Consider the following 11,798-nt stretch of genomic DNA (forward strand, 5'->3'; position numbering starts at 1 on the left):
CCAAAAACATCAATCAAAAATCTTCCCACAAGGAAAATTCTAGGCTCAGATGGCTTCACTGATGAATTATACCATTCAAATAAGAAATAATTCCAATCTTACAAATTTTCTAGAGAACAGATCAAAAAGATATACATACTCTCCAACTAATTTGTATGAGGCTCACATTCGATATGAAAAAAATCTCCAATCTCTCTTTATAAACATTGATAGAGCATTTGAATCTATTAAAATTAAACTACAAAAAACTTTAGAGTTAAGTATAATTAATGGGGAAACACTGAAAGCTTCCCCTTTGAAATAAAGATGACTGCTATCAGCACATCTATTCAACATTAGACTGGAGATTCTAGGGCAAGAAGAAATTAAAAAGAAAAGGATTGGGAAAATTTCACAAAATTGTCACTACTAGTGGATATTACTGTGTAACTAAGGAAATCCAAAAGAATCAACAGAAATCATTAGAGTTAAACAAGATGCTAGGCACAAAATTAACACAGAAAACCAATTATATTTCTATACTATCAACATTCAGAAAATTAATTTTTTCTTAGAAAGACACCAGTAACAAGAGCATCAAAATTATTAAATACTTAAAGAAAAGCATCTAACAAAATTATTCAAGATTTCTTCCCAGAAAATAAAAAACCTTAATTTATGAAACATTAAAGGGGCACTTGGGTGGCTCAGTCAGTTAAGCATCTGACTCTTGGTTTTGGCTCAGGTCATGATCTCATGGTTTCATAAGTACAAGTCCCGCATCAGCCTCTGCACTGACAGTGTGGAGGCTGCTTGGGATTCTATCTCCCTCTTTCTGCTTCTCCCCCACTCACGCTGTCTCTGTCTCTCTCAAAAATGAATTTAAAAAAAAAAAAAGGTTTTTAAACATTAAAGATCTAAATAAATGGAGAAATATACCATGTTCATGGACTGAAAGATTCACTATTGTAAAAATATAGTTTCTCCCCCTAAATAATCTACAGATTCAATACAATCCCCACCGATATGCTTTTTACATGGAATTTGACAAGCAGATCTTAAAATACGCATGAAAGTGCAAAGAACTTAAAATAGTCAAGACACTTAAAGAAGGTGGGAAGATTTGTTCTTTCAAATAAAGCAACTATAATTCAGACTGTGTGCGATGGGCATGGGAATAGACACAACAGAAAGCCCAGAAACAGCCCTGATTTCTAACAAAAGTAGCACTGCAAAGAAAATAATACGGAAAAGTATCTATCTAAATAATAAGAAAAAAAAATAAATTGACCCTCACTTCAGTCTGATACACAAAAAGTCAACTAAAGTTTTATGAAAGACAAGAAAACTACAAAAATTTTAGCATATAGGAGAATGTCTTCATGACATGGGATGGGAAAAAAAGTCTTAAACAGGAAAACAAAGAGCGTTACCTATAAAGAAAAACATTAATACATTTGACTATCTTTATTTTTGTTAATGTTTTAATTATTTTTGACAGAGCACAAGGGAGGGCAGAGAGATGGGGACATTAGATCTGAAGTGTGCTCTGTGCTGACAGCAGCGAGCCTGACATGGGGCCTGAACTCACTAACCATGAGATCATGCCCTAAGCCTGAGTCAGGTGCTCAACCAACAGAGCCACCCAAGTCCCCCACATTTGACTATCTTTAATTAAGAACTCATTTATTGGGGTGGCTGGGTGGCTCAGTCAGTTAAGCATCCTACTCTTGATTTCAGTTCAGGCCATGATCTCATGGTTAGTGAGGTCAAGCCCCACATCAGGCTCAGTGCTGACAGGGTGGAGCCTGTTTAAGATTCTCTCTCTCTCTCTCTCTCTCTCTCTCTCTCTCTGCCCCCTCCCACTTGTGCATGCCCTTTCTCTCTCCCTCTCAAAATAAATAAACTTAAAAAAATAACCTCATTTATCAAAAAGCACTCTAAACAGTGAAAAGCAAGTCTAAACCAGGAAAAGATGCCTGCTTCCCATATGCTGAAAAAGATTCATATCCAGAAAAAAGAAAAAGAAAAAGCATATACATACATAATTACAGTTATAGTTATAAATCAATAAGGAAAAAGACAAAATATCCAAGATAAAAATAAGACACCACCTCACCCCCAAAAAAGGGACACACGTATGAGAAGATGTCACCAGTAATCAGGGCAATGCAAATTAAAAGTACTATGCAATTATCATTAACATCCCCACCAGACTGGCAGAAATTAAATCCCAAGTGTTGATGAGAATGAGGAACAGTGGGAATTATCATATGCTCTTGGTAGAAATGTCAATCAGGCATGCAAGAAGTATGGGCATGGGAATAGACACAACAGTATCTATTAGACAGCAGTATCTACAAAAGATGGAGTTATACATATCCTATATCCCAGCAATTTTATCTATACCCACATACATACATACATACATAAACACACACACACACACCTGGAGAAACGTGTAAGAATGTTCATAGTGAATTGTTTATAACAGAAAAAAAAGTTATCCAAATATCCACATTAAAATGGTTCAATTGTGGGGCACCTGGGTGGCTCAGTTGGTTATGCATCCAACTTCAACTAGGTCATGATCTTGCAGTTCATGAGTTCGAGCCCCGCAGTGGGCTCTGTGCTGACAGCCTAGAGTCTGGAAGCCTGCTTTGGATTCTGTGACTCCCTCTCTCTGCCCTACCCCACTTGCATTCTCTCTTTCTCTCTCAAAAATAAATATTAAAAAACATTTTTTTTTAATGGCCCAATTGTAATACTGTCACACAATCGTATGCCATACAGCACAAAAAACAAACGAGATATGTACAACCACATAGATGATTTGGTTACATTTTTAAAATTTCAAAAAAATATAAAACTAAATCCCACTGTTAAAGGATACATGCTTATGTGCTAAAACTATAAAGAAAAATCAAGTAATTACCAAAAAGTCAGGATACTGTTAAGTCAGCAAAGGGGATGGAAAGAAGATCTATCACAAAGAAGGAATATATATGGAACTTCTGGGGGCTGATGCTATTCTATCTCTTAACCTAGCTGGTGGTTACAATGGTGTTCATTTTGTTATTTATTGCCTTTACATTTGTTATTTGTGTTCATAAGGAAAGGCTTAGAATATACATATATCAATACCTTTGCATATAACATCCAGAAAATTACCCAAGAAACTAATAACAGTTGCCTGCAGGGAAGACATGTCTAAGAGGGATTAAAGGACAGGAAGGGTAGTGGTAGTGTCCACATTACTGTTTTTCAACTACTTGACCTACAGGTAAAGCACGGGAGATTTAACTATGACAAGAAGATATGTTATTAGCCTTGACAATGTCAAAGTATAAGTATAAATGACACTAAGTGAGAGTTAAGAGTGGGTTAAAAAATGGGAAAGGAAGAGATAGGCTCACTGATAGTCATACCTTCCAAAGTGGAGAGTTAACCAAAACAATAGATATTTTAGTGTTATGTAAACTGTAAAGGTAACAAAGGAACAATTTGTTCCTTTTAATAATGTCCAACATTATAAAAATAATGACATAACTACCAAAAATCAGAAGGGGGGAAGAGGGATTTATGGAGCAGTACAGGTTACCCAAATCTTCATTTATCACAGCAGGAAGTTAACAGATAACATGTATAGTTGAAAAACCAAAGATGAAGCATATTATTTAGAAATATAAGTAACCACTTAAAAAGCTAAAAAACAGAAACAACAAAAGGGCATGGAGCACCAGCTGCATTTCATTGTAAGACATTAGATATTTGATTTTCAAGCATGGATATATATCGCCTTGATTAAAAAAGAAAAAAAATAATTTTCTACTTAGAACATATACATCTAAGGACATAAGAACATTTATTTTATCAAGTACAAAATAAGAGAATACTCAATCTACAAATGCTAAAATGGCCAAAATTCAGATATATTAATGTAGAGAGAACAGACGAATGCAACTACTATTATTGGATCAGAAGATGAAAATGAATACATCCACCACTCAATAAATGACCATTTATGAAAAATCCAACCTAAGGGGCACCTGGGTGGCTCAGTTGGTTAAGGGCCCTGACTTGGTTTAAGCTCAGGTCATGACCTTGTGGTTTGTTGAGTTCAAGCCCCCCACCCCCACCCCCCCACATGCCAATTCTCTCTCTGCCCCTCCCCCGCTTGTGCACGTGCTCTCACACTCTGTCTCTCAAAATAAATAAATAAACTTAAATAAACAAATAAATTAATAATAAAAATAAAAATCGAAGCTAAGTACTATGCCATGGAAGAGGATAGAGGGGAAAACTACATAAGATCTCTCCACTTCCATTCTGTGGTACCCTCCAATTCATCATCCACAGGTCTGTAGTGTTACCTCTTTAAAATATGTATCTTATTATATACTCTGAAAAACTGGTCACTAAAAGTGAGCTGGTAAAGCAGGCTCTGAACATTTTTGGAGAACTGATGGGAAGTCTGTCACAAGAAGTTGCCTTCCTTAGATAGGCAGGTAACAAGTTACTAAGAAAAATGAGTAAGCAAAAAAAGGGTTAAGACAGACCTACAAACTGAAAGAATACTCAATAATCTAGACTTAAAGCTAGCTATGGAAATGTATCTTGAAACACATTTAAAAGAATGTATCAAAAGGGTGAGAGGCCCAGATTGATATGACGCAGAACAAAAGAGAAAAATAGTGATATATATGACACAGAACAAAAGAGAAAACTAGTGAAATAAATAAAGCCACAAAGGATTTGTGGAGATAATGAGGCTTGAAAGAGATCATGAGAACACCCTGGTATTGTAAGGGCAAGAATGAACTGCAAGTGCACGGCTTTCACATATTCAAGCAGAATTTGTGCAGGGAACAATAAGCTGATCAGATATAGTAATTAAATAGGAGAAATAGCCCTGAAAGAAGATAGCTAAAATAAGGTATCTCAAATATTTTCTATTTCAATAACAAGACTTAGTACACAAGTTAATCCAAAATTCTTAACAACAAACAGGCAAGTACATAATCTCCCAGTGGCAAAATAATAACTATAGGGCACCTGGGTGGCTCAGTTGGTTAAGAGTCCAACTCTTGATTTCCGCTCAGCTCATGATGAACCCCGCGTTGAGCTGACAGTACTGGATTCCTGGGATTCTCTCTCTTTCCCCCTCTCTCTGCCCCTCTCGCTCAAGCATGCGAGCTCTCTCTCAAAATAAACATTAAAATTTTTTAAATAATGTTATACAGACTGAAGAAGAAAAAAGAACAAGAAGCAACCCTTTAAATGTTGGCAATTGTTTCTGATCTCTAGCATTATGATACAGGGAAGATTATACCTAGGAATGGAGATTAAAGTATGAATCAAACTTTTCAATGCACCTAACTCCACTGGAGTCCTTACATTGCCTCTCATTTTTTATAATTAGCAATTTTCAGGAAAAAGTTCTAATGACCCAAGAGAATTAGAATTGCTAGATCTCACCAGATTTAACATATTAGTTTTTCCCATCTTAATGGGAAGTAGAAAGAATTATCACTATACAGACAAGGAAGAACCAAAGAGCAGTTTTATAAGATTTTGAACTCAGCTCATTAGCATGGGAAAGACAGGTGGAAATGATTATCCATCCATAGAGAACTCACCTTCCAGAAAAGCAAATTCATCCACGGCTTCTATTGCATTATCTGAAACACAATGTAAAGGGACACCTGACTAACTCTGGTCATTTGGACACCAACCTCTTAAAAAAAAAAACCACAACCCACATAGTGAAGGGCGTGAGGCTTTATGCAAATGAGGGCATTTATAAAATTTGTCCCTTGATTTTGTGAATCCATTTCTACTCCACCACTAAATCTTACATATCAGCTGCCTCCCTACAAGAGTAGAAAAGCCTAGGTAAACACTGTTCGGTAAGGGGAAACCCTTTGCTCTGAAAGTCATCAAAGAAGAGTCTGGCAAAATGAAGGGAAAGTGGAATTAAGGTACACAAAAGTTTACACATATACAAGGGTTACCAACTAAAAAGAAACAAATCAAACCCCCAGTTTCTATGGGAAAAAGAAGTGTCAAGTCTGATTCAACATAGCAGACAGCATAAAGGGGTATAATCAGCTTTAGCAACACATGGACTCCTTTCATTCCCTACCCCACCACCTATACAGCCACCCAAAGCACTTGGGACCCTAAAGGTAGGACTTTCTATCACTGTGGCAGTCCAAAGGGATGTGGCACCTTTCATCTTACAGAGGTGGCTTCCCCCAGCCCTCCCTTCTTTGCCCCCAGATACCAAATACCACAGTGACACTCTACCCAAATCTCTCCTCTGAAGGGTTTTCCTCTTTCCTTGTTGAGCACAGCAGTAGGCATCTTTTGCAATGGTCTCCACAAATAATTCCTGTGAGGCACAAGGGGAGAGTTGTAGCAATGGGTTCTAGCACAATTCTTGTGAGCTCTTCTATTTGAGTGGTGGGAAGGAGGTGAGGGGTGCTCAGGTGCATGGAAAGGTTCTCAGTCTGGACTTCATGACGATCTGCTCCCATTCCCTCTACCCCAGTAGGACGTGACACGTTCCTGCTCCCTCACTTGTAAATTCTCCAGACTCATTCACTTGAGATTCCCACAAGCTGTGTCAGGCATTGTAAAAGCAATTTAAAGTCGTTGTCCGTGCCCTAATGAAGAGGCAGGTGTGTTAACAAACCAATACAACTACTGAAAGTATGTGTCTCTTTCCCCTAGTGTTCCCTCTTAGACTTTTATCTCAGAATCTGGCCCCGGCCCCTCACCTCCGCATTCTTCGCACACCCAGTCCAGACCCTCTTCCACCCCGGCTTCCCCCTCTCCCCAAGCCTCCCAAGACGCCGCTAAGCCCCGCCCCCAGGAAGGTTCCCCCCAGGCCCCGCCCCTCGCCACGGCCCCGCCCCTCGCCACCTCCCCGCCCCGCAGCCCCGTGTGGCCTTCGCGCTCCCGCCGCACCGCTGCTCGTGCCAGAATGAAGATGGCTTCCTGTCCCGCGAGGGTCACGTCGGGGTCCGCCTTCACCAAGGCCTTCACTCGCGCTAATGGCAACCTCGAGAGACGAGCTCCGGGCACACTCGTCGGGGCCTGCGGCGGCGGGGCCGCTGCCTCCCCACTGGGCCCCTCCTCCTCGCGGGGTGTCCCATTTCCAGCCGCCGCCGCCGCCATCCGGGCCCCAAGCGTGCTGCGCGCGGCCGCCGACTGTGCGCGCGCATGCGACGCCGGCCCCTTTCCCGCGCGCGCCGAAGGCCACGCCCCCTGTGGGCGCGTGGCTCCGCCCCTTACGCGGCTGGAAGCTCCCGGGACTCCCGGCTGGGCGTGGCGGCTCTCTCTGCGCCGTCGCCGCTCCGCTACCGCGCTACCGCGGACTCTTTTCCCGGTACCGGTGAACCTGTGGGGCCTAGTTGGGCCCAGGCACCGTCCCTTACTGGTTTAATGTGGTTGGGCCCGGCTAGTGCGGGGGAGGAGCATCCTTGGTCTGGAGAAACCCAAACCTGGCCCGCAAGAATGTCTCAGTCAAGTGATAAGCAAGTGATAGCCAAAGCTGAGAAGGGCAGGTGCCCCTGCGAGGCCTGGGCTTTCCGGAGCGCGCAGTGGACTGGGGAAAAAGGGTCCCGAGAAGGGCGCGAAATCTGGACCAGTGTCAAGGAGAACAAAATGCCCTAAAAGGAGGTTGTGGTGATCACAAGCCGTCCACGCTTGTTCAATCGCGAGTTGCATCACAGTGTTGGCTTTCAAAGTTTTTGTTCACAGGCTCCGTTTACACTCTTAGAAGTTACTAAGGATCGCAAAGAGCTTTTGTTTCTGTAGGTTATATTGATATTTATTGTATTCGAAATTAAAGCAGTTTTAGAATATTTAATACATTACACGTTAACACAATGTTTTTCATGACAAGAACATTTTTTATGACAAGCACAAAGTGCTTCAAAAAAAAGTGTAATGAGGAAAATCTCTTGAATGTATGGCTTTAATAGAAAACAGTTGGATTCTCCAGCTGCTTCTGTATGTTAACGTTATCACTTTTCACATAGATCTGGAAACTCCTCTGCATCTTCTTGAGAAAGAGAATGAAAAGGGCAAATAGCATCTTAGTATTATTAAGAAAATAGTTTTGACGTCACAGACACCTGCAGAGAGACTCTCAGAACACACACCACCCCCCATTAGTCCCCACACCAAAGTTTGAAATCTGGCATAAAAGATCAGTTCACGTTTGCAGTAACAGCTTTAACCTAAGTCTGTTGTTATAATAGCTCACATTTTTTAGCGGTTACTATGTGCATGGTTCAAAGTGCTTTACATTTATGTGTTTATCGAGTAACGATTTTTGTAATCCCCTTTTTGAAGTAGGTGATATTTTAACCTTTATTTTACAGTTGAGGAAGTTAAAACACAAAGTGGCTAATTTATCCACTGCAGAATGTAGTCAAACCAAGATACAGTTGAATTAAAGAATATCTAGTGTCTGCATTCATCAATGATGTAGTAAATGCTACATGACTGGATTAGCAGAGGCTCCAATAGAGCAGAGCAAGAGGCTGGGCAAGATTAAAACTTCAGAAAGGAGTCTCTGGCACTGAAAATTTCACTACAATCTCCTTTAGGATCTCAGTCCAGAGTCCACCTTCAGATTACATTTGTGGACACTCCTGCACAGGGAAAGCTCCACACAAAATTCGTAAAAGCACAGCCAGATTCTTGTGTCCCCTTACAGTGGGACACTCCATGGAGCAATATTCTAACTATGTCAAAGTAGTTAAATACTAATGGCTGCCTAAATTCTGAGTTAACATAATAAATGAATTGACCACTGTGGGGACAGGAATTAGTTCAGACTTCCTGAAGGGTAGAGGCAAATTGGCTTTTGGAGGATTCTCTTTAACCCCTCTTTCTTCCCAGTTTTCTCTGTTATCCATATTTTCCCTACCTTCTTCCACTTCCTCCTCTTCCTTTCCCTTTCTTGCCCTAGTTCCTTTCCACCCCCCACCCCCCCATCAGTTGTCCACTTGGCCTAGTTCCATTCTCCTTTCCTTGGTTTTACCATCACAATAAGAAGACGTTTATTTAGACCACACAGCAGTTCATGACTATGAGTGTTGAAAGGCACTATGTCGTGTTAAAAGGGGAATCGTGTTTTACTGTCCTTGAATTTTAGTGGTAAAAGCGCAGAGGAAACAGGAAAACAGGGGTCAAAAAAGCCACACACACACACACAAAAAAAGGTTTGCATTTCAACCATATAGGACAAAAGGCTAAAATTATCTTTAAAGGCTGCAAGAAGAAAATTAATGCAAAAAGGAAATATTATGTGAACATTTTATGTGATAAACTAATGATTTAAGACAAGTTATCATCTACCCTCCTCGGATAAGAGTTGTATCCATTAGATATATATTTTGTGGAAATACATTTCATTTATGAATTATTTTTTTTAAATAATTTCATATTGGGACACCTGGGTGGCTCAGTCAGTTAAGCATCCAACTTCAGCTCAGGTCATGATCTCACAGTTCAAGAGTTCGAGCCCCGCATTGGACTCTGCACTGACAATGCAGAACCTGCTTAGGATTCTCTCTGTCTCTCAAACTATAAAAATAAAATAATTGCATGTGTGTTGTATGTTGTTAAAACTCAGTTGAGTACATTTTAAAGATCTTACTGGCTTTATTCAGCAACTCATGAATTGGGTAGCATCCAACCTAGCAGATAGAAAGCAGCTCTGAAGATCTGTACAAGGCGAGAGATTTTTACAGACCAAAGTGAACAGGAGTAAGGAAGTTATACTGGACATTTGCTGATTGGTTAAAGCAGGGTTAGTTTCCCTATATGGAGCAGAGAGAAGTCTTAGAGCCAGGTTAGAAAACTTGTGTTCAGCAGGCAAGCATTGATGGGCTTCTAGAAAAGCCCTCCTTTTCTAGAAGAACGGAACATAGAAACTAGTTAAGTTTTGACTTGCTGACATGGGGCTTAGCATGAGCAACTCCATCCTGGACCTAATCTGGTTGCTTTAACATATACATATATGTATTTTACATATATGTATGTGTACACACACACACACACACACACACACACACACTTCTGGAGGGTCAAATGTTAAGTAAACCATAGGGAACACAAGGTAAAAGAATCCATAGGACTGTTTTAAAGAGAAAGAAAAAAATATCATGAACCTAGCCATAGAAACCTTGGGATGCAGGAATCGCTTAAGCACTTGAAAGTCAACTCATCAGAAAGAGAAAGCATATGGAGAAAAAGAAAAGAAAGAAATAAAAGGAAAAGTGTTTTGGGGCGCCTGGATGGCTCAGTTGGCTGGGCGTCCGACTTCGGCTCCAGTCATGATCTCGCAGTCCGTGAGTTCAAGCCCTGCATCGGGCTCTGTGCTGACAGCTCAAGCCTGGAGCCTGTGTCTCCCTCTCTCTCTGCCTCTCCCCCACTCACACTCTGTCTCTCAAAGATGAATAAATGTTTAAAAAAAATTTTTAAGTGTTTTAAATCTTTAAAAGATACAAAGGAATAGTTTACTCTTAATTCAGTATTTAAAGATATTGTTTAGGCAGTGTTCCCAATCCTTCCCTTCTAACTTTGATTGAAATGATAATAATTTGGAGGGGAGTTAAGGTGGTGGATCAGCATGGAGACCCTGAGTTTGTCTCATCCCTGAAATGCAGCTAGATCAGCACTAAACCATTTTGAACACATAGGAAATTGATCTGAGGATTAACACAAACATCTGCATAATTTGAGCCACAGAACTTCACAAGTGCACAGTTCTGAGAGGTGAACTGGGGAAGAGAAAAGCCGTGGAGGGTAGGGAGCTGTTTTGTGGAGAGAGGACAGAGGAAGAGAAAGGAAAACTTCCAAACTCTTTCAATGAAGCCAGCAGTACCTTGATTCCAAAACCAAAGACCCCACTAAAAAGGAGAACTACAGACCAATTTCCCTGATGAATATGAATACAAAAATCCTCAACAAGATACTAGCCAACCAGATCCAACAACACATTAAAAGAATTATTCTTTTAATAATTTTATATTTTTAATAATCCCACCATGACCAAGTGGGATTTATACCTGGGATGCAGGACTGGTTCAATATCTGCAAAACAATCAGTGTGATACATCACATCAATAAAAGAAAGGACAAGAACCACATGATCCTCTCAATAGATGCAGAGAAAGCATTGGACAAAATACAGCATTCTTTTTTGATAAAAACCCTCAAGGAAGTAGGGATAGAAGGATCATACCTCAAGATCATAAAAGCCATATATGAAAGACCCAACACTAATATCCTAAATGGGGAAAAAATGAGAGCTTTCCCCCTAAGGTTAGCAACAAGACAGGTATGTCCACTCTCGCCACTGTTATTCAACATAGTACTGAAAGTCTTAGCCTCAGCAATCAGACAACACAAAGGAATAAAAAGCATCCAAATCGACCAGGAGGAAGTCAAACTTTCACTCTTCACAGGTGACATGATACTTTACATGAAAAACCCAAAAGAGTCCACCAAAAAACGGCTAGAACTGATCCATGAATTCAGCAGTCACAGGATATAAAACCAACGCACAGAAATCAGTTACATTCCTATATACCAATAATGAAGCAACAGAAAGAGAAATCAAGGACTTGATCCCATTTACAATTGCACCAAAACCCATAAAATACCTAGGAATAAATCTAACCAAAGAGGTGAAAAGTCTATATGCTGAAAACTATAGAAAGGTTATGAAAGAAATTGAAGAAGACACACACACACACACACACACAAAAAAAAAAAAAAAAAAAAAAAAAAAAAAA

General features: G+C 40.1%; 1 protein-coding gene across 6 annotated transcripts in view; it reads right to left on the reverse strand.

Moving 5' to 3' along the window:
• POLE4 (DNA polymerase epsilon 4, accessory subunit) overlaps window positions 1–7,214 on the reverse strand; it is a 267,669-nt gene extending 260,455 nt beyond the window's left edge. For 3 of the 6 annotated variants that reach the window (XR_015249096.1, XM_086700758.1, XM_086700757.1), the window contains exons 1-3: window positions 6,952–7,212; window positions 6,289–6,373; window positions 5,619–5,660 (exon numbers count right to left, since the gene is read on the reverse strand). Coding sequence is in view for 5 of the 6 variants with exons in the window: in XM_086700758.1 (XP_086556884.1) it covers window positions 5,619–5,660; window positions 6,289–6,373; window positions 6,952–7,161 (337 nt within the window). In the remaining variant the exon portion in view is untranslated. Of the gene's footprint in view, window positions 1–5,034; window positions 5,182–5,618; window positions 5,661–6,288; window positions 6,374–6,951 lie in introns of all 6 variants that reach the window. The other 3 variants (XM_086700756.1, XM_086700755.1, XM_025932202.2) reach the window with 3 other exon arrangements.
• Between the last annotated feature and the right edge of the window lie 4,584 nt (window positions 7,215–11,798).

Source organism: Puma concolor, chromosome A3, assembly GCF_028749965.1.
Source record: "Puma concolor isolate L17-30 chromosome A3, mPumCon1.1.hap2, whole genome shotgun sequence".
In the NCBI taxonomy this organism is placed as follows: domain Eukaryota; kingdom Metazoa; phylum Chordata; class Mammalia; order Carnivora; family Felidae; genus Puma; species Puma concolor.